The 24,457-nt window shown below is 42.5% G+C and overlaps 1 protein-coding gene across 2 annotated transcripts in view; it reads left to right on the forward strand.

The window, feature by feature from the left end:
- Window positions 1-24,457, forward strand: part of ldlrad3 (low density lipoprotein receptor class A domain containing 3) — a 74,367-nt gene that overhangs the window by 3,902 nt on the left and 46,008 nt on the right. For both annotated transcript variants that reach the window (XM_084016826.1, XM_084016825.1), the window contains exon 2: window positions 24,107-24,253. In XM_084016826.1, coding sequence (XP_083872952.1) covers window positions 24,107-24,253 — 147 coding nt within the window. The remainder of the gene's footprint in view (window positions 1-24,106; window positions 24,254-24,457) is intronic.

Raw genomic sequence — 24,457 nt, forward strand, 5'->3', positions numbered from 1 at the left:
GTTCCCATAGCTGTTGAACAAAGCAACAAGACTGGAGTCACGTATGAGCGTGATCACAGAGCAGCTTCTTCTTCAAAAAACTTTTTTTTGTGATATTAGTCGAAATTGTCTTTACAGCCGGACAGCAATCAATAAACAAATGCAGCATCTGTGGCTGTCGCAGGCCGGTAATCAGCCCGTCCATTCAGCCTGAATGGAATGATTGGAGGGGCTACCTGTCTGCCTACCTGTCTGCCTTCCTGTCTGCCTGCCTGTGTGCTTTCTGCCCGTGCATGTCACCAGAGTCCTCCATGAGCTAGTTTGACAGCCGTGAGTACTTACATGGTTTACCTTCATACTGATCATTGAGGGGAAGTTTTGGAGGAGAGCCTGAAGGGACGGGCTGTCAGTGTAGCCGACTCGGCGACATTATCACTGGATTTATTAACTTCTGTAATTAGTTCTGCTAGATACTTTCAAGAGTTGATGACTGGACTAGATTTTTCAGTTGGATCATTTTAATAATCTAGTTTGCTCTTGCTAGTTTCTCAAGATTACCAAGGCTACACTTTGTTCAAATATAACATCACTTTGCGCTGTGTTTCATGCTCTTGACCCAAACAACATACCTGCACAGAGGTCTTTCACCGTTAGGTGTAGGTCATATTGTATTTTTCTCCGTGTGGGATGAAGGTTTGCTGTTCATTCTCTCTGAGCATCTCTGATCCATAAGTCATGGAGGTAAATGTTTTATGAACCGTGGGATGTATGGATCGAAGGAGACGGAGAGAAACAGAGAGGAGTAAAATGTACTGGAAAAAGTTAGGAGACAGCTCATTGCATATTGATTTGGGATTGATTTGAACTAATTTGCCATGCAGTGATGCACAAGCTTTGTTAATCCCACATGGTTGCCTTATATTGATCCACCACGTCCTTGGATGCCACGATCGAACGTCCGTGTTGGAAGAATTGCTGAAGAGAGTTGTTTTGAGAATACTCGCCATTAGTTGCGTTTCTGTCCATGAATATATGGCACTCTTGCCTGTTGCCAAATATAGTGTTCCCTCAGTACTTTTAGCCAGTACATTATTTGCTATCTATAGTTTTTCCCAGTGGAGGCAACCATGCGGACAGTTTGTGCTCGACATTGATTTTAACTGTTAACTGCAGTGCTATACCTAAAAGATGGCTTGAGATGTGCTGAGACGTTTGATTTGGAGTGAAGCCCCAACAGAAATGTTTTTTTTAGAGCATCTTTTTAAAGATTGCTGCAGTCTCTCAGTGTATGTTTACCACACATGCAGTGCACACATACCCACACCCACCGCATACTGTATAAGAGGCAGAGCGCCCGAGAGGAGACGGGAGATTTACGTCACTGTCAGGCTTTACAGCGGACTGTAAGCTAGAAACATTGTTTTACTGGGGAAGAGGTGGAACTTAAAAACCCAATTTTCTTTCGATTTTTTTTTTTAAATCCCACCATCTCTGTCCTGATCTGATACCCCATTATTTTATACTTTAGAATGATTGACTCCCTGGACATGCCAAGATGGTGAATCTGCAGCATCCCAGTCATTGTCTTTGTGAAGCAGAAAACCCCTCAAATGAACTGTGACTGAAAGAGTAACCGATCACATCTACACATTTTCTTTTTGTGTATTTTATGCAAATTCAAATAGATTTTCAGGCTACAACCACACTGCTACGTTTTCATTTTAAAATAAAAAACGATCTCTGCTCAGATGATGTTTCAGTGTCGTTTCATAATATTTGGTCCATACTAACATGCATGAAAACGCACTGGACATGTGCATGCCAGTGAAAACAGGAAGCAGTGGTTAGTTGCTTAGTTACAGAAAATGATTATTGTACTTTCTACAATAAAAGGTCATGTTTGATAATTAAGGTCTTCCTCTTTTCCAAGCATGCATTCAAATGAATTTATTGAGAAAAACAAGTTCTTACAAGGCTTCTACGAGGTAACTATAGCCAAACTTGGGTCTTGCTCTCTCACACACATCAGATTTATTATAGTTTTAATACATTTTGGTTGAGTAAACATCATCAACACATGCCTGCCACTCGTTTCCTCAGTTTCACACTCGTAGCTCTGCCAGGAGGCTGGACGTCCCTTTTCGTTCCGGAGAGCAGCAGTTATGTTTTGTATGATTACAGTTTTTTTGTGAACTTCAGTAGTTGTGCAAAACAAAATAATCATAGATAACAAAAGTTAAGTCCTCTGTTTTATATCCAGCGCCCTCAACAAAGCCATAAACGGGTGTTTCAGTTCCTCTAGCGACCCTGTTAACTGGCGACTTTCAGCCGAATGCGTCCGTGATTGGAAACGGGAAGAGAACGCGTAGCTGTCCTTGTGAAAGCTTCTTTGTTTCGATTTTCATTACAATGTCAAACACATCTGATTCTTCTTTGGAAGCTTGTTTGAAGATAAGTGTCCACTCGGCCGCGTTTTGAACGCCAGTTGTTGATGTTGAAAAACAGGACGCAGATTGCTCATCCTGTGAATGTCTATCTCTAATAAATTCAATTCAGTGCATTTGGAACTCACAACCTACCATTGTGTGAAAAGAAAGCCGTCATAAACACATTTTGTTATATTGAGGACGGAGCATAAAACAACAACATTCAGACAGCCACCTCTTAAAAGCAGCAAGCAGCCACTTTGGTATTTTACTGGTTTCCAATACAAATAAGCGTCCGTTTAACATCAGGTAATTAAAAACATAATTGTAGTGCAGCAAATCAATGAAGCAAATGTTTATGTTAATAGCTTAGTCTAAAAGTTGAATTAAATGGCCCTGTCAAGTGCAGAGGATGTGCTGCTTCTCACATATTTATTCTATACGCTTTTTATTTCTGTACTGTGAGGACAGTTCAGCTTTTTGGATATGCTGACATTCTGCCTATAAAATATCAAGGTGATTTAACACTTAATTGTGCATTATGTCGTTGTATTTTATAGCTGGAAGAAACCTATCCCGGGATGTCCTAGTGCTAGAGTCTCGCTGCTGATGTTGGATTGTTTCCGTCTGCAGCCGGCTGGATATCTGTCAGTCTATTGGGAAGTTTTGACCCTCGATAAAAGCTTGACCTTGAAGTTGTTGGTATGTTGTGATGCATCTCGTCGAGGAATGCTGACTTTGAAAGGATCTGCATTGGGACACAGAGTTATGGATTATGATGTTCAGAGCTTACTTTGGTCATTTCCGTCCACCTTGGCTCCCCCACGTTTATCTTCATCCACGGTATCCCCTCTGAGAGGAAAATGTCCCGCTGTATGCGGCCCCTGTGTTGCTGTGCCTGTCAGACAGGGAATGGACCCTGGCAGGCTGACAGCTGGCACCCCTGCTGTCCCCCATGATCAGCAGTCATTTGCTGTGCTGTGTCTCACAGCCACAGAGGCAGCCGGTGTGGACACTGACAGGCTATTTTGGACTGAAATTCTAGCATCCCTCTGTCAAACCAAACAAACCCTACCTTAAAGGTCAACACAAACCCATAGAGAAACGCAGATAACATCAGGGCCCTGATCCTCTGTGTGTTTTGTCGACCGGGGTGAAAGTATACGTGATGTGAGTGTCTTTTTTATTTTTTATATATTTGGGTCTTCATATGACTGATTTGATTTGAGATACTGGGGCCTGAAAATTGACTGGATATTTTCTACTCATTTTGTCAATAGGTGAAGGGGTTGAAGTCAAGCGAAATAAATTATCTCTCATTGATTGGCTGTTTCCAGTCTGTATCAGCCACAGGGGATAATGGATTCACATGGAATCAGGCTGGTGGTAGACAGTATTCTCCTCCTATTCTCTCACCTCATTTTGAAAAAACAAGTAATAGAATTTCTAATGAGGGCTGTTTAAAAAGGAGATGCTCCCCAAAAGGGTCCCCCTTGATTACAGAATATTGATGTGAACTTTTTAGTGTGTTTCTTTTCATTACTGCACAATGGTTTACCGTATGCGTAGGGAAAATTGTAAATATCAAATGCCCGTGGTGATGATCATGCAGCACTAAACTTTGGTGTGGACGTACCTTTAGCTTCATGCATAATTGTTTTTGTAATTGTGATGAAGCTCTGGCAGTTTCAACATTCCAGTGAGTTGCCAAACTCCATCCACCAGCTTTGGATGCTGTAATTAAATGCAATTTTTCAAACATCTAATCACAAGTAAAATGGTTATTTTGATTAGAAACAGTTTTTTGATTGCAATCACACAGTATTTGTATTGTACTTGTTTCTTTTACGTGCCGAGCATGATGATGTAAGCGTCGAGTGTCCTGTGTGATGAATATGCAAAGTGTCTTAATGGCATTGTTTTATGAGCACAGTATTGCTGTTAATGCATTTATCTGCAGGGTTAGATTACTCTTTGGGATCACATAGACCTTTAGTAGAACTCTCCTTCCATTACACTGTAAAGTGGTTTAGAATTGCTTAAAGGTCAGGGGTAAACTCCAAGTTTCAGGCTCACATGTGAGAAATGCTGGTTCATGAAATGAGCCATTTTGCCAAATTGAAACAATTATAATCACGATGTGAAATTTCAGTGCTATGCAGAGTGCATTGAATCTCCTTGCCCTCCTCCTCTGAAGGTAATAAACTGAAGTTTCAGAAGGTATTGATAGTAATCTGACAGATTCCTTTAATATTGCATGCCACTATGCCATAGAGATTTTTTGCATGCCTTCTTTGAGAAACCTTCTTCTTAGAGCACAGGTATGTGGCCAAGCATGACGGAGCGATAATAGAAGACAGATAAACCCTCAGTTCCTTTTTATATCCACCCCTCTATGTGGAGAAAAATACAAGGGACTGTGAAGCGCCTTTCTCTTTGCACCAGACATTAGTTGACAGTGCCATTACAATCCTCTTCACCTCATATTGCGCGCTCACTCACACCGACGTGTCTGATTTAGTAACCTCTCAGCCGAAATTCCAATCCGGCGATGTAAAAAGCCATCACGCACTCGTGGCGACTTCTCCAGGCGAGTGCATAAATGAAACAAATAAGATCAATCTCAATCCGGATGACTTGAAATAATTGCCTATTTGTCACAATTAATTTCAGAGCTTTGACCCAAGACCCCTTGATATTGATATTGAATTTTCCATTATTACACACCTGAAAACCAGCTCATTACAACCGAGCTGAATCCAAAGAATTAGCGCCCGTGTTAAATGGATGATGAAAGGGTCGAGGTGGACACGGATCATTTAAAGTCTGTTTGAAGAAGGTGAAGTGATGCAGAAGCGGGAAGTCAATGCGTGGAGGGGACGTGACTGCACCTCTTTCATGTCACAAACATGGCTTAACCCCGTGAGCGGTGAGCCCCTTGCTTGATGTGTGCGCTGTGTTTGGTTCCCCGTTTGTGTTCTCTTCTTCTCCGCTACAGTCCGTGTGTTTGTGTATGTATACGGTGCTGTGTGTATGCACAATACATATACGGTAATCCTCTCTTGGACAGGACCCAGGGGGGGCTTATCTTCACGGGAACTAATCACCTGATCCCGCCTGCTGTTTACAGAGGCAGTCTTGCCAACCAAAATCAAATGCAAAACCCATGTTAATTGCCTTAATTCTGCTTCCCTGTCAACCATGGCTTGGCAGAAGCCCTAGGCCACAAAATGAATTCTTTTCACTCGATGAATACCAAAGACGAAAGGAGGCTCCTGCTCCTCAGGACGGAAAAACCCCCCAAAACATGTTTACCTTCTGATATCACTTCAGGGGAGTGCAGAAAAGAGTCAAGTTTATTTATATAGTACATTTCACACGACAGGCGTAGACTCAACGTGCTTTAAGATCAGCAGCAAAATGATACGCAAATAAAATGCATGACAAGGACATGTAAGATCGTTGGGTATTTCACATAAAAATTAAAAAATATGACGAAACATGACACGAATGTGGTTTAAAATGTATCAATTAAAGTATGTATTGTTATTATTAAAGTGGCAGTCCGTAAGATTTGAGATACGTTGCTTCTAGCGGCCTCTTTGGCGGTAGATGGAACTGCAGGCAAGCCTCTGGGACCTCATCTCTCTCACCCAACTGCGTCGACTCTCTCATCTGCGTGATGCATTCAAATGCTCCACGTTGAAAGGAGGTCCGTCGTTTTCCCTCGTTGGCGGTCACTTTGCTTCTTGATGACTTTCCTTTTTCACTTCCATTTGTTTTTATTTCTTTTTCTTTGGACTGGAAGTTGTAGGGTCTTCTTTCGTAAAAAGCCTCACTCATTTTGAGTTTTGCGTGGGAATGTCACCACATACACGGAGATCCTATTTCAGGGCAAAGCAACTAGTGGGTCACATGATCAATCACCATTGTTTTAACTCATTATTTGATAGATTGTAACTTAAAAGACAATTAAATATAGGGCCCGACCGATTATCGGCCGCACCGATATATCGGGCCGATATTTAACATTTTAGGGATATCGGTATCGGCCATACTTTCCATAAATTCCCACCGATAAGTTCATATAATTTTCACAACCAATTTTGCAGCCGTTTCGTTCTGAACGCGCCTTCCGCTCTTGCCACTTGGAATTCATGAGCCTTGCCAAGTTGCCTCGCCCGTCACAGCATCTGATTGATTTGGCACACGGAATACAACCAATCAACACGCAAGGCTGCAAGCGGGGCGGGGTGCCTTCACGCTCCCTGTGACTCGTGAGCGGTTTCTAGACGGCCACGTGGGGCTAAGGACGGTGCTGCGTGCGGATACAACTTAAAGCAGAGAAAACACATTTCCTTCGAGGTAAGCAGTGTTTCCCCTACCATTGTACAGGCCTGGCGGGCCGCCAGGCCAAGGAGACCTGCCGCCAGGCCAAAAAAAATAAATCAATACTCCAAAAATAAGCTACCTATCAATTAATTCATAAATCAATAATCATTTACATTAGGAGCGCCTCCGCGCAGCACTGTAGACTTGCTCCGCAAGATGCGCGGCCGCAACAATCCTCGCCGCGCGCTCCCGCTACGTTTTTCGTGTACTTTACACGCTTGATGTTGTTCTGATGCCGTTCCGCCTCGTTAAACCACCACGATGTCGCCTTCTACTTTGAAAACACGGAGTTGACACTGTATTTTGACAAGCTGTTGCACTCTTTAGACTCGTGGTGTGAGCGGAACCGGACCGGTACCGGAACCGGACCGGTGCATTTATAAGAAAAATGCCGCTGTGTTTCTCCGTCCAAAATCCGCTTTCCTTGCGCTGCCTGCTCGCACAGATCCGCTCGTGCGCACATTCGCTGATGCAGGTCGAGTGTTTAATATAAATATATGCAGAGACGGCGCTCCTTCAAAACAACATCAAGCCATGCATGTGTAGTATTAGGACGTGATGACGTTTGTACAACCGGGCTAACGGGCCAAAGCCCGTTTGGGCTGGAGCAGTGTGAATGCAAAGCCGCTGGGGACCCCCCTGGGGCAATCGTGCCGAGGCACGCTACTGATCGCGCCCTTAGGCAGCCTATGTTAATAAAATAAGGATTGTTTTTGATAAGCTGTGGAACTCTGAGTTAACCTATTTCTACCTGAATTTCTATGAACTACCAGGCTGTTGAGTAAACCTATAACTTATATTTTACTTGATAAAATAAGACAATATATGCACTCATGTCGTTGTAGTGTACTATTAAAAACACTTAATGGAAGTTCGAGTCAGTGTGTGCCATTTTTAATTTATTCGAGATTTTTTTTCTTCTATTTATCGGTTGCACATATCGGTTATCGGCCTCCCATTTTCATAAATATCGGTATCGGTATCGGCCCTGAAAAAAACATATCGGTCGGGCCCTAATTAAATAGATGAAAATGTTCCCGACTGCCACTTTAAAAGTGGATAATAAAAAAAATACTGATTCTAAAATAGAGAAATAGAGGGCAAATCAAATGGGTGATGAAGAGGGCAAGCAGTTCAGGCCTGGCTTAGGTCACGACTGGGCCAGAGCCATTTGTCTTTGCCTAGTGTGTCAGAGATGGTAATCGTGTCCGTCTCTGTGCAGCCTTCTCTAATGAGAAGCTGCAGGCCTTAGATTTGACTAATTTCTTTTATACCCAGGAAGATGTGTCAGCCCGGCCTTCCTCTGCCTAATGACTCCAGATACTTAATGAAGGATTGGTGGGATTTCCAAAGACTCTGATGGAGCTTTGTGTTAATGTAGTTCAAAAGTTGGTGCACTCTGAAGACTTGTGTAATTCTTCGTAGTTTGTAGTGTAGTTCTTCTTTGCTTTTGATGTCCTGAGAGTGTGCTGTGGTGTGTGTGTGTGTGTGTGTGTGTGTGTGTATATATATGTGTGTATATATATAATTTTATTCATGACCTGTTCCATGACAGATAATAAAATAAAAACATTTCATATATTTCTCATGAGATAAATCTATATTATCTTAATTCTGCCTATAGGTGTCCATTTGTGGTAACTGAAATAAAATGAAATGCACAAAATTCTAATCTTTATTGCCCACATTCACAGACAATGGCATGAAGATCTCTGTCAGTACAAAATCAAACAGGTGATTTAACCTTTCTGGTGCAGCAACGTATCCAAAGTGACATTTCCAAAATGATTAACGTGCATCCTCTGGAGAAAAAAAAAACTGTTCAGAAAATATCTGCCTGAATAACCACATAGTTTTGTAGATGCCTCGACCTGTTCATGCTGTCTCCATTCCCCCACATTCAAGCTGGTAAACATCACATTACACCCTCACGTGATTCTCATCTCCGCCGCGTCCAGCTCGGGTCAGGAGCTCGTCTGCCCTGAAGGAACAGCACAGCAGTTGATTATGATGGATTATGATAGATTCCTCCTTGAGTGACCTCTGCAGCCGGCCACACATCCTTCACGGCACCAGCGCCAGCACACACTCACACACACATAGACACTTATAAATACATGGACACAGAAGAGTGTAAACACACACAGTGTGTGATACGCAAGCGTGTCCACACTTGCACTGGGGAGGGGGGATGAAGCTACATTCATCCAAGGACAGCCATACAGGGCATTCAGTCCTACATGGACACACTGTAAGTCATATACACGTTGCAACATGCATTGTCGCTTGTTAGTTACTAGCTCAGATCAGCACCAGTGAGAGTCTCGAACCAAACCCAGTTAACTCGCCGCAAACTCACATGAAAGCAAATAAACCCGCCTTGGGGACGAAAAAAAGGGTGAAAAAATACCACCAAATCTAAGCAAGAGTGGGAGCTGCTTTCAGGCGCAGGTCATTCGTTTTCATTTGGATTGGTGTCTTTACCGCTGCCGTGCAGAGCACTCTGAACAGTGTGTCTCTGTCAGACCAGTCACCTCCACCCCCGCCCGCAAGCACCCCCCCCCCCCCCCCCCCCCTTCCATTACCGCAGATATCAGTGGCGTTGCTGCAGTGAAGAGAAATGAGGTGTATGGCGCTAATCGCCGGTGCTGACTGATGCATGTTCAGTCACCTGGTCAACAAGCCACTAAAGCGCTGCTCTTTGCATTTTCCTCCTGCTTAGAAAACGGAGCAAAGGCCGTCGGCAACAATAACAAGTGGAAGAATGTCAGACTAGACGGTGATATTGACCCAGCGGACGCTGTGGAGGCGTCGAGGCGCTGCAGCTCCCGAGCGTGCGTCTGCATGTGATATTCGCAGCAGGGACGCTGATCTGTTATGCAGTGAGGAGGAACTGGTTGGCATTTATAACCCTATGAGCGCACGGAGCCCTTTTTTTCTCAATGCAGTGCGAGAGTGGTGTTTAGCCATTACCATGACAACGTAGAGGTCTAGTGCTAGGGAGTGTAACAGAATTATGGGGTCTGAGTAATGCAGCTGAAATCTCCGAGGGGAAGTGAAACCAGATGAAGCCGGCTCACCAGAGATGAATTAAGTGGCAACCGGGGGACACGATGGAGGGGGGGGGCGACACCGCCATCATGTTGAACATAATTCTGTGTGCACAATTGCTAAAGCACACGTGGTCAAACACGTAAATGCACACAAACGCAGGAACCTCCCCACGCATCCACCTTCCATCCCACGGCGGAGAAAGAGAAAGGCTTAACAGACAGTATGAGGAAATTAGACATCCCCACGCTGTGAACTCATCACCCTGACTGTAATTACTAGTCGGGGGGGGGAGAAAAAAATAACTGGTCAGTTACTCTCGTGACCTTTCTCATCACCGCTCACGCTTTTTCCTGGCACGCTGCTTCCGTGTCCAAGTTGGCCTTTCACAGGCGGCACATGGACTCTTATTGGAATGACCTTTCGGTACAATATCACCTTCCACGGTCGAGATCTCTTCACACACCTGCTACCTTCGAAACTAGGACTCTCCATTTGACTGATTGCTGTGTTAACTCATTACCATTTGCTTGAGTAGATATTACACAGAGAGCAATATAGAGGAAGAGACGGAGAGCACCGGCAATGACCATTAGCACTCTTCTCCCTCATCTGCATTCTGTTGAACTAAGCGTTTCTCTTGTAATGCCCCCATGCGTTCCCCTTTACCCCTTCCTCTTAATGTAGTGTCTCGATCTCACAGCTCTTCTTCTTCTCCCGCTCACCTTGCGCTCCCTCGCTCTGTTCCTCTAGCGCTTCATTTGCCCCGGTGTTTTTGGCAGATACAGTTCACTCGCACGGCTTTCCAACCCCTGCAGTGACTCCACGGCCCGGCGACACAATTCAGCTCATTACTCGCTAATACGCAGACTGGAAGACAGACAAAGGCAGACTTTGCCTTTTTTGTTGAGCGCTCCCCACTTCCATCATTCTCTCTCTCTCTCTCTCTCTCTCTCTGTCTCTCTCTCTCTCTCTCCAGGCACATTTTAAGTAAAAGGGTGCAACCACTCATTCCTCTCAGCACAACCCAGTACGTCTTCTCCCGGGTGCACAATCAGTGTGCGCTAAGAAAAATGAATAGTTCAATTTCCATTCAGCATTCTTTCTATGAAATGAGATGTACTCACGACTCCTATAATATGCCGATGACTTGAGCTTCTGCGTGTCATTTTCTGGCTCATTTAGCATCCAGAACTCTATTTAAACTTTATAACTACAATGTCGTTACCCTTCTGTTGATCATTTTAAGAATTTGATTGCAGAAGTTTGACTGAAGAGCTCAGTGTGACTGAAAGCAAACACAAGTCTCAGGGGTAACACGAGGTCAGCACTGGCAGCTTCCCGCTGTCTGCATCATTTCTCAATATTGGTCTGGCGCCGCGTGAATGCCACAGCGCTCAGTAAGGGGTCTCGCGGCGTGGCCGTGGATGAAGGCTGCGCTGTTTACCGGTGTGTTCAGTTGACTGCTTGATTATTGAGTCGCGGGGGGAGTGTTGACATTTAGTTTGTGCCGGTGATGGGCCGACGTGGGGAATCAGAATTAATGGAATAGATGTGTTTGTTTGACAGGCGGAGCTTCCTCCTTGGGAGTGATGAGGAATTCAAGCGCATAAGAAGATATTGGTCTGGCTGGCCTTGTGTGTACTCTTGCGTACGTCCCTTTGCTCGTGCTATTTGAGCATTATTATGTCTGTTTCCGTATGTCTTTGTGTCAAATACAACCTGCTTTTTTTTTGTCGGAGTGGTGAGCGGCTTGCCCGCAAATCTCATTTTTGTCATCATTCTTCTCCTCATCCTCCCCCCATCTCCGTCAGTTCCTCCTCTCTGTGAAGGTAATCCCAAGGTGATGTTAATAGGCTGGGATGCTGTTGAAAATGGCACTGTCATCTCTGCAGCGTTAGAGGATTAGATGGACAATCGCTTCTCTGAGACGCAAAGCAAAGTGGTTCAAAGAAAACTGCAACAAAACAACTTTTCTGAAAGTGCCCTTTACTGCCAGTGTGTTATGTTGTTGTTGTTTTTTATTTACCGTAACATAACTGAACTGCATTTTATGACTCAATATTGAGTTTACATTTGAATGCCTGAACATGCATTTTAAGTTAACCACGGATGGACTCAAAAACAGCCAAAATAAACCAACATTATGGGATTATAGGCTCAGAGTGATCTGTGATCCCAGATTAATAGGAGACCAGTGTGTGATTAATACGGCCTTGTTTAGCCAAGCCAGGCTAACATGGCCAGTCACCGTCCCAAACATCCAAAGGCAGTATATGGCACTCATTGCAAGGTCTATTTCATCAGGGAAAGGCTGCTAAATTAATAATAATAACAAGACGGGAGGCCAATGAAACAAGGAGCATTGTGCTCATGTTTACAACGAGCTTCTTTGTTTGCAAAGTATGCCTTTTATGTTTCTATTAACCTTCATGTCCATATGTAAGAACAAAGAAATAGCTTCAGGGAATCAGTTGCAGGGAATTACTTGAACATTCCTCTGTAATTTGTATATTATATTAGTAACACATGCAGGCGGTACTTTCTGCAGCTCTGTTCAAAGGTGAGAAACGCTCATTTATTGTCTCCATTGATCGTCCCGTTACCCTGCATGAGTTTTTGACAAAGCCCAATGCATGCTTTGTTGGTATTTTATCAAACCATTATCAGTGGAATTCTAAATTTAATAAGTGTTATCTAAACAAATAGATGTAGTTGATATTGACACTTTACTCCCATTTTTGCTTAATAATAACATAATCATATTTCAAGGTTGGATAGAAATGACTTGAAGGCAGTTTGGATGTTGTAGTCGCTTAATTTGCATCCTAAGTTATGTGTTTCTGTCGTGTCTGTGAAATATGCGCATCTATAAATCACGTTTGTGTCGTTCAAAATCCTTTTTCTCTCCCTGACATTTTGCCTCTTCAAATCGGAGCTCGCTTTCTCTATCTCTGGAGAGATCTCTATCTCTCTATCTCTATTTGTCCGTCCCGCTCTGCTACTATTTCGGCCCTCAGATGCACTATCAATAATGCAACCTCTTTAACAAGGCTGGGGCTTTTAAGAGGGTTCGTCTGTGCCCGTCCCTTTGCTGGTTGCTGGGTGGTCACCTCCTAGTGGGAAGACTTTTCCATTTTGTTCTGAAACCAGAAAAAAAAACTTGCTGTTAACAGACATTTTATACTTAATTCATATTGTTATCTAGGGTTTTTCTTCCGAACCTCGCAAATGCTGCAAAGCTCTTAATGCTGGCAGGGCAAGAGGTCACCGTCTCACTCGGGAGCTGAAGAACGGAGCTATGATTGCATAGCCATTGGCAAGAAAAATGAAATGGTAGCTGAAGCAAGAAGGGAGCACAGCCATTGTATCACACTATAAAGGTTGTATTCAACTTGAACATATTTTTGTTTACAGTGATGCAGACAACAGAAAGCTTGGAAGGGCTGCAAAGTCCACACAGCTTCATGCTGCACTGTTAAGCAAGCTATCTTTAGGCAAACCCATGTGGTGCAGCCTGTGTGTGTGTGTGTGTGTGTGTGTGTGTGTGTGTGTGTGTGTGTGTGTGTGTGTGTGTGTGTGTGTGTGTGTGTGTGTGTGTGCGTGTGTGTGTGTGTGTGTGTTTGGATTAGTTACAAGAGGGTTTTGAGGAAATAAAGGCTGTTTGTTTTCTAAGTAATGCTCTCTGAAATCACAGCTATCCCTCAATGTCTCTGATAATGCCATAAGCTATAGGCGGTTAGAAAACTTCCATTTATTCAGGCATGTTGACTGTAAACAACAGTGTTTGATGTGAGTCCGAGAGATTAGGTCCAATGCAGAAAAACAAAAATAACTTCTGGCATAATGATCGTGTTGGGATGTTGCCATATTATCCTTATTTTCAGAAAGAAAAAAAACACAACATGAAGAAGAACAAAAAGCCAATGGCCATTTTTAGGCAATTAAAACAATGTGATTGCTGCCAAACCTCACACATTTTGTCCTTTTAATTCAAATACTGTATTTTTACAGCCAAATTATATGTGCCATTCATGTCACATACAAAGGAAAAATTCTAAAAGTTGGTCTAAAAAAAAAACAAAATCTAGTGATATGCTGTAGAGATGTTTTACCCAATCACTAGGCTTATGTCCTATCTTCGTCCCTTGAGGGTTTGGTTCTGACTTTCTGCTCTGAGAGCCGGCGTCCTTATTTCATTAAACCCAAAACACTCAGTCCTGTAGACAAACAATTGCTTCGTTATCCCGCTGCATGAATGGTGACTAATCCTGCTTTAGCCTGGAGAGGACAAGCTTGTGGTCCATTGTTTGTTGCTCTCCAGATGCACACAGGGGGGATCGGGCTTGGGCTTGTTCCCCACGGCTGAGAGCTGACCAGAGCTGTGGACAGTCCTGTTGAGAATTAACCTCTCTCTCCTTTGGTGCCAAGGACTTTTTTAGGGGGGATTTGGTTGGACAGGGGTTGTTTTTGGAACATCCTTGGACTCTTAATTCCTTTTCCCAGGACGGTGAAGTTAGCCCATCTCACTTTTCTCCTTTTTTGCAGTTTTGAACTTCGGACCAACACGCCTCCTTAGTTTAGATCCCCTCCAGAGTCTGCATTGAATATTTTATGTGATATGTTTCTCAAGAAAAGGGGTTAAAAGTACACCAATTCCTTCATTTTGCAAATCATTTGCAAATATGGAGATGCTTCCAGGCACAGTGGAGCGCCGTGTCACGCCCACCACTGCAGCGTCGCTCGTCCGTTTATACGCCGGTCTGAACAGTAACTAAGTAACTAGCTAAGACTTCAAAGATGAAATTTCACTTTTATTTCTAAGCATGTGTTTTTGTGTGTGTGGTCGGCGGTTGTTTTTAGATTTAGATTCAGCTGGATGGGCGGGTGGATTTAGAAAGTCTCTTTTTTTATTATCATTAATATCCTCAGGATATTGGCACATACAGAGATTTCCCTGTCATTAGTTGTGCAGGCACTTGTGTGCTTGGCTCTGAAAGCACAGTGCTGTTATGATATGAATATTTAAGTCTGATGTGAAATGGGGAAAAGCGTAATGCTGCCACACCGCTGACTTAAGTGGCGGAGGACTCATTGACAATATTTTTATTCTCTCTTCAGCAGCTACATGCTGCAATTGTTGAACCTTCTTGCTGAGTACGCCTCCTCCACTCCGTCTATAACGCTCTAACGTGATGTTTATATGCATAGAATACAGATAGAGATAAAATGTACAAATATATAAGTGAACATTTCCATTTCACAGGCGTGCTCTACTTCTGTCAAACACAGGAGATGAAATATTCAAACTGGTATGCAATGGTACTACTGTATGAATAGGAATAATCAGGACCACCAACAAAGTCTGTGGCTCCACACACAAAGACTGGTGAGCTAATTATTGTGACCTATATGGGCTCATTTATAGAGAGAGTGTGACATCTCCATAGGGACAGAAACACACAGAGAGAGAGAGAGTTACATTTTAAATTTGGATGCATTGTATTAGTGCATTGGATGGCGTTAATGAGCAGCTGCACCACTATGTGTCATGGAGGTGCTACAGGTCTGCCAGCCCTCTCCAGGCCGACAGCAGGGTTAGCTTAACGACAAGGCCTGCAGTGCTTATGGAATTTTTATATTCAAACTGGCAGAGAAATGAGGGGAAATCCCTCAAGTAATAAAAACATAATTGTTGTTAGTTTTGTTCATCAGCACAGGAACAGTCTTGTTGCATCATCCCTCTATATTGTATTATGTAAGCCAATCAAACACGTTACGCCAAAGTCTATCTTCCGATACTGACTATAGAGACACACACTGATTACGTAACTTAGATAACAAAGTTTAGCATTAAAGCTGATCGTGAAAGACGTGTTTTTATTTATTTATATAGAGGGGGCTTGGAACCAAGGGCTTAACAACGGCACATTCAAGGACTTTATGGGTCTTTGGCGTGTTTGACAATCAATGCATTTCACATATCTAATAGTTGGTGTTTGTTTCATTAAATACAAATAGGGCTGGGCAATATGGATGAAATCAAATATCACAATATCTTTTTTTTTACCAAATACCTCGACATCGATACTGCAACAATATTGTGTATTTTACACAATGGGATTTTTGAATAACAATCATCAGTCATGTTGATAAATGGAAGGGAAATAATAGAACAGCGAGAAGTCTGTTCAGAAAAGTCCATTACTTTATTGTCGAGCAGCCTTTAAAACCAGGAAGACAACACATTATTCTGAGATCCAAAATCTAAGACGTTATTAAGTCTCACAACACAATATCCACAGACTAGTGATATATTTTACAGCCCTAATTCTGAATCATTAGCAAAATCTGAATCCTCATCAGTAGAAAATTGCTTGACAAATTAAGAGCCCAATTAAGTTGATCTGTTTGTCTGTGACTGACTGTCTTCTCTTTACTTCCCTTAGTAAAACACAACAGTAAAGTGATAATGACCAGATTAGAGATCAATGTCTCCATTACTGACTCCCTAAACAATCCTGCAGCTTATGATGCGTTTTAAAAATGAGAAACCCTGCTGCCTTGGAACAGCAACACATTCTCACTTCCTCACTTTTGAGGATAATGCTGATCGGGATTACATAACAAACCGTGTGCTCGTTGCTCACAGCTGTCAGCGCTAATAAGGCCAACCAGTGGAGCAGAGATCATCTGGTACTGATACTTTTAGATTAGAAAGGTGATCAGCACAGTTTTCCTCATTTCTACTAATGCAACCAATTCTATTACTGACATATTGTGCATTGAAGGATTACAACAAAGTCAACATTCAACTAATATCTTGCACTTCATTTAGGAGTGAAAATCCAAATTAAATCTAGAGTGGTTGCCCAAATAGTTTGCTGTAAATGTGCATTAAGTTTTGGAAACCTACACGTTTGACTTTGACTGTTTTACAAAGGGCATATTTTATCTTCATTCCAGGTGAGTGTGCTTTTTGTTTTCATCTGCAAATATGTGTTTGATACAACTAGGTAAATCTGGGATTTGTCTAAAACCTGTCTGGTGGTGGGATTACTGGTGTTGGTCGCCTTGTCGGGCTTTGTTTTAAAGCTGCAGCTCCCGGCGCTGCTGTGTCCCTCGTCGCCGTATCAATGGCAGTGGCCAGCGAAAAGTCGAATCCATGATTGTACGAGTGAAATAACTGTAAAAAGAGAAATATGGAGCAGACGATGTCAGCTGTCTCGGCCTCTCATATCCACGTTCCTCCACTCGGGGGACGGCAGAGGCTCTGGCAGGAAGACTGACTCACATCAACAACTTGTCTATTTTTGGAACGTGCTACACATTAGAAGCAGTAAAAGAAACACACATTTGTCTAAAACTGAAGAAGCCGTATTGTAAGTAATTGGAACTTAATGGTAGATTTTATTCTTGTGACATATGCTGAACATTGGAGAAAACCATTGTTATCTATGCTCTTACATTGAACGTCATGTCTGCATCCAATTACTCAGCATCTATTATTTCACTTGCTGGTAATTATCCCAGAATGCAAATTGTTTTTTTTTTCTCCTTTTGTTGCAAACAAATAAACCAGAATCCTGTGGTTTATTTAAAAAAAACATCTTCCCATTTTCTTCATTCATTCATTCTCTTCAAAAGGAGCTTTTGATTTATTTCCCTTAATGTCATGCTGTTATTCTGCTCATTCCCATTGCCTTTATCTATTTTCTATTGTGCTTCATTACAAATGCCCGTCCATTTGCATCTTTATGGGAATTACATTTCTGTGTGTGCGTGTTTGTGTTTAATAAGAAATTAGTCATAAAAGTCTCTCTACCATTTGTGTCTAAAAAAGATGCTTCCATGATTCATGTGAGTGAGCATAGCCTGCATGTTTTGCTGTGAAAAGTATGTAATAATAATCATCTTATTTACCTTTACCTCCATTGAGAGATGTATTCTTCTCACTGCAGAGTTAGCTTTCAAATTAAAACGGGTCTTTGGCTCAGCTGCTCATTAGCATCGTCACGGATGTAACCGTGCAAACCACTAATAAAGCACGTAGCAGGGGATGAAGCCTGTGGCCCCTTTCCCCTCCGCACACAGAGTAATGGTCATGTGGCTTGTTAGAGGTTGAAAAAGGCTAAACAACAGCTGAAAGAGGCGCCGGCCAAAAACGTAGCCGGTATTATTCCCGTTTTTACTGTTTTTCATGCATGACTGTCCTTTTCTCTGCCTCTCCCCATTAAGGCCTTGCCTGCTCTGCGTGTCTGGCTGCCGGTAGGGAGTCTTTAATTGATGCAGACCAGGTCCTTTACACTTGCACTTATTTATACTGGACGCTTCAGTGAGCCGAAGGAACGGGACGGATAAGCATCTCCTCTCTCTGGGACGCTCTTTTTTTTCCCCTCTATCTGTCTCGCACACACACATACAATGAAGGCAACAGCCAAATCACCTTTACCCCCACTGTGCCTTCAGAGCCTGCTTGTGTAGCCAGCCCATTAAGAGTGGTGTGTAATTGAAAAATAAGTTTCTATCCTTGAACCTGAAAAAAAACTTTTTGTTCAGAGCGAGGCCGTTTTGATCCACTTGTCTCGTCCTCCAACCCAAGCGGACGCCGCCGCCTTCCATGTTTGCATCGACATTATCAGGCTGTGATGTCACCTGCCTTGCTTTTCTGACTGTTTAATAGGGGTGGGTAAAAATTTTGCAATACTTTGCCGCCCAATACAATATAGATTTTTCAACTCCAAAGATTTTTTTTTTTTTTTTTTTTTAAGATTCATGTTTACACATATACCTTTACATTATTTTGATATGACATCTTCAGTTCAGTGTTCAAACAGTGACACAAAAGGAGATTTTGTGCATTGTCACTCAGGGTACTCTATCCTTTTTCATTTTATTTTCAATATTTATTCCAGTGAATTTCATGGGAATTAATAAAATGGAGAGGCTGCTTTGAATGAAATAGTTTGTCCTCTGGTCAATATCATCTCATGTACATATACAGGTACTTGTATTTTCATCTTTATTTATATCGCAATATCGTGACACGTATCGTATCGTGACCAAAGTATCGTGATACGTATCGTATCGTGAAGTTCTTGCCAATACTCACCCCTACTTTTTAACACTATGTGGTGTTTTTATTGAGGACCAAAACACTTGGTTTACATGACTGTGATGGTTATGAGTATGTGGGATTGTTTCTTAGGACAAAAACTCCCGTCTATTACACTGTTTTGTGATCCTTCTCTTGTATCCTCAGTATTACTTTCACTTCGACTGTAGCTCACAAAGAGTACCAATCAATTTTCTGGCGCCGTTCCAATCCGAGGCTCAACCTTTCACCCATGGCTAACCAATGCAGGTCAGATATCTCATCCCGCTGAGGAAGATGGGGTTAAAGCAGTAACAGCTAAGCCAATAGTCATCCCAGTTATAGATTTATTTCACTGACCTTTCATACATAGAGCACAGGGAATAGAACTTACTTTGGGCGGCTGTTACTTGGAATCTGAAGGGAGAAAATAATGTTACTGTCCACCTCTGTTTCTTCTGTATTACTCCTTTTTCTTCCATACTTCCCCTCGCCTCCCATTTGTTCCCCATCATCTACTCATCTTTATCCCTCCTATTCTTTGTTTTGTTCTTCCCATCACAGAGTACGTTTCTGACTCCCCGCTGAGTATTGTATCAGCAGATATGTTCAGGCAAACCTAGAAGAATATTGTAAAGGAAGCAATCTATATGCTTAAAGGTTTATTAAATTTTCAATAGGCTCCGTCGAGAGTGATATAGATTTTGTTACTGAATTATCTGCCCAGCGTTGGGGTGGTATGCAGGCATTTGATGTGAAAATATTCATGTAGGTTGCTGGAATGTAGGCTTTGAATATTCAGGGGATTGCTCACGGTGTATTAAAATCTCTACGCTGCTTTTTTCAGAATCTTTATGTATGAAGTGTACTCGTTGAAAATCGTGGAATAATTGTTGGAAACTTGCCATTTATGCACTTGATTTCTGCTCATTCAAATGGGCAAAAGTGGTCAAGGATATTGATTAATTGACAACCCTTTTAAGAGATTGTGGGTACACGGATCTTTCCAATTGTGCAAAATGGAATCATAAACTCAGGATATTCTTAAACATTAATAGGCAGACTCACTCCCCACATTTTCATTTCAGGATTTTATTTTGTTAGAATGCATTCCGCGCCTGCATGTTTTGATTAAAAGTTCCGAGAGGAGATTTCTTGTAAACGGAGAAAGTTATTTTTTTCAGTGTGACTCAGCTGACAAACATGTTGAACAGCTTCCTTATAAAACATGTGCTCAGCCATTTTTTTTATATCTTAAACTCAGAATTGTTTACTACGTTTGCTAGATTCTAGCCTTTTAGTGCGTTACCACCACCATCTGTTGAGCGTATTTTGAAATTGGAAGCATGCCACAACTGTACCACTGTGTGTGTGTGTGTGAATGCACAAACAAATCCCTGCAGTAAAAGCATCGCTCTCCAGCACTAGTGACCAAAAACTGCACAGGGTACCTTTAAAACCGTGTTTTGCTTTTTATCACTTCTCCTGGATGTTTGACCTTAACTGTGCAGAATAATGAATGTGCAGATCTTGACACTAAAAGTTTTTACATCCTGCCGAGGGAGGAAAGTTTCGCTGTGTTAAATCTAATAACACACAAGCAGGATGTTGTGACATCCGGAAGCCAATCATGGTCCATATGCAACTTAGAGAAGCGTGATGAAGTGAGTGCACATAGACTGAGAATGGACTTCTCAGTGAAGTAGGACAAATGGGTCTAAACTTTTGAAACAAGACATATTTGCATATTCATAAATCTACATAAAGTTGTAATTTTACGAATTTTGAATGAGGGAGTTGAACACTTGGAGGGGAGAACCATGTCAGACAAATTGTGAGTATTTTATGGGTCTTAGGAAATCTCCGAATGGGGATTTGTATGACATATATAAATTGCTTTTATTATTTCCCCTATTTTGCAGTCATATTCATATTGCACATAACTTACACCTCAACATGGGACGAGAGGGCAGATTGCATTAGGGATGATTTTGCCTTTAGAAAATACAGCGAAAAAATTTCAAATGCAATTTCAGCATTATTCAGAACCACTGGGAAATTAGACTCATGTTTATGCTTGGAGATCTTTTTTGTTTGAAATTATAATTGAGGTAAGAGAGGTGCACTCTACCCCAGCAACTGTAGCTGAGTGAAAAGATGGAGAGGGAAGGATTTCATCCAGAGCGATCCAGTGAAACTTCTCGGAAGTAGCACAAATGTAAATGCTAATTTAAAAAAAAAGTACCCATCTGAAGCAGGAACGATTTTACGCCCTATGCTTGAACTTCGGGGAATAGAGACTTAGTGGATGCAGGCATGGTGGGAGGGTGAGGAAGGGTGGGAGGCGGAGGACGGGTGTGCATAGGCAAGGATAGTATAGTCAATATTTACCCTGGGTAATTGGTCTACACTTCCCCCAGCAAGATACACAGACGTCCAGCGCCATCCCGGCCTTATCTCCTTCACTTCTCCCTCACACAACTACCGTATGACCACAGATGCACACACAGCAGCGTCTGTAATGCCCCCATATAGAGTGAGTCACCGTGCCACGTTCGTTAGACTTCTTCAGGCGACCTTGGGAACATCGTGGCGTCCGCAGAGAAAGGTAGCGTGTTATTATTCTCTTAACAAGCTCAGAGAAGAGTCTCTAATGAGCTGTGTAGCCACACTCACTGCGGTAATGAGGTGGGCCCGCTCGCCACTCCGACGGCGAACCGCTGTACTCTCCCCGTAGAATGACAGGGGCATCGCAATAAGATGTGTTCAGGCTACCGAAAGAGGGAACTCACAACCTGGATGCAAGAAGCGCCGCGAAGGTTTGCTGTTAGTGGTGTTAGAGGCTCATGGGAGAAGATTAGCTGTCTGTCAACCTTCTTTTTTTTTCTCACTCCACTATTTTTGGCACAACACATACAGTCCTCTCTCTCCCGCTCTCACAGCAACTGTCCAATTAACCTGACGCCTCTCGAACCGCCAGCTCTTTGAAGTCCTTTTACACGGCGCCCTCCTACGCTTGTTCTTCTTGGGTCTGAATGGACATTTTACGTCATATTTTTGTTTATCCGTCACCGCCGCCATCGGATCCAATCCCATTTCTCTGTGTGTCGGTCTGTAAACCCTCATGAAGGCTGCTACAAAGTGTAAAAAATATAACATTTTGAAGAACAAGTCGTTCCTCTCTCTCCAAAGTGTCTCTTCGGAGGTCATTTGTGAGAAAGACCTGAACAATGAAGGAGAGAAGGGGACGAGTCGGGGGGTGTTGCCTGGAGGTGGTGGTGTTTTTTCAGATAGATAACAAACAAAAAAGATGTGAGATTTGGTTGTTTTTCCACATACCTGCATGCCTGCTTATGAGGCTCACCGCGTATAATCGCTGTCTATAAGAGACGGAGTCTGGATCGCTTGCTGTTATTCTCATTACTAAAATATTACATCATGCAGGTGACACCAAGAAGCAAACACAGTCTCCTATTTGTTTTAGTTTTAATTACTCATTTGTAGAGCAATTTTCATTGCACGTATTCATCAAACGTTGCGTTTGATGGGTCCTCCCACCAATGAGATATGATATTCGGCACGCTTTCCAGTCCCCATAAATTACGAGAGTATTTTATCTTTTTCCTTCACTTCCCCTTCTGCATATTGCAAGAGACAAAAGAGGGGTTTGCATCATCCTGACAGAGGATCAGAAGGGTCGTGCTGTCTCATGAGAGGATCTGTCTATGGTTTCCACGACCTGCTGCGGTAAAAATGCAGCAGACGCGGGATGATGTAAGAACAGATTATTTTTATGTGTCAGTGACTCAGCTGTACGCTTCGTTCAGGCTTCATCTACTAAGTGAATATCGGCTAACCGTGAACCTGCGAGCTCTGTTTGTGAATTCACAAAAACTTGAATGTCAAAGCTTTCTATTTGCACAGTAGAACCACGGATCCCTCAGTAACGCATACAGAGATTTTAATGTTTAAATAGAGAAACCAAACACAACGATGTGAATGTTATTTATATAGGAAGAACAAGAGGAAGCATATTTAAACAAGACAATTAGGGGTGGGTAAAAATATTGATATGGCAATATATCGCGATACTTTGCGGCCCAATACAATATCGATATTTCAACTCAAAAGATCGATTTAAAAAAAAAAGATTCATGTTTAGATGCTTTATCCTTTTTCCTTTTATTTTCAATATTTATTCCAGTGAATTTCATGGGAATTAATAAAATGGAGAGGCTGTTTTGAATGTGTTTGTGTTTTCTTGTGTTTTCATCTTTATTTATATTGCAATATCGTGATATCGTGATACGTATCGTGACCAAAGTATCGTGATACGTATCGTATCGTAAACACTATAGTGTGATATATCGAATCTCTCGATGAAATGTGACGCATCTGTAAACGGTCACATAGAAATTATCATACGGATCGTTTTCACATCGTCTCTTCACATCTGGAGTCATGCAAGAAAGAGAGTCACTTCACTGGTCAACCACAGCGTTACTTCAGGCTGAGAGGTCCACATCTACACCTCCTGCCTTCCTGCTCCCCGGTGTAATGAAGTGACCTATACCAGCTGAGTTCCAGCACCGCTGCATGAAAGCGTTTCCCCGGTCTGTCCGGAACTCCCCATTACTGCCCTATGTTTTGTTTAGGAGCTGAGCTGTTCACCGCGTAGTGTCAAACCCTGGCCAAAAGACCATGTTTCACATTCCAGCCCGTTTTACTGCAGCTGCACTGCGTCAACTAGCAATGCCCCGACCGAGGACGGGGCACGTCCTGCTGAATGTGTTTATCCTCGCCTGTGTGTGTGTGCGTCTATATCCAAGACATACATGTGACTGTTCTTTGTTTTCCTTATCTGCCCGATTATACGTGCTTACGCCCACAATGCTGTTAACACTGAATGACCCTCTCTGCTTTAGTATTCATGAGATCCTCCCCTGTTTATTTTCCCACAGATTGATATAGCTTTTTAAAGAGAGCCACCGCCTTTATTGTTTTTTTACTATCTTTAAAACAAACCGGAGATAATAACCCTCCTCCATTTTGGCTGTGAATACCACTGGAATGCAACGTCTCTCCGCCTGTTTTAATTTCTTCGTGGAGTGAGATTGTTAAAAAACCTGTTCTCTTTCTTCCTGTCATTCTGTTTCTCAATCAGAGAGCCAGCTGCTCCCGGGGAATAACTTCACCACAGAGTGCAACATCCCAGGAAACTTCATGTGTGGAGATGGGAAGTGTGTCCCGGGTGGCTGGCAGTGCGATGGATTGCCCGACTGCTTTGACAGGAGCGACGAGAAAGGCTGTCGTAAGTTCAGTTTAGACTCCATTATCAAATCCTTTTTTTTTTCTCCTCTAGATAGCCTATTTAGAGTCACGCCAAACTCCTGAACTCCTCTTGCTATCCAACCGTCTCCCATCCTTACCCCCAGAGCCACGAGGGCCATTTAAATCTAATTATCTGCCAATTTAAACGAACGTTCTTCCTCAATCCTTCTTGACAGCGTGCACC

Source organism: Eutrigla gurnardus (assembly GCF_963514095.1).
Source record: "Eutrigla gurnardus genome assembly, chromosome: 9".
Taxonomy (NCBI): domain Eukaryota; kingdom Metazoa; phylum Chordata; class Actinopteri; order Perciformes; family Triglidae; genus Eutrigla; species Eutrigla gurnardus.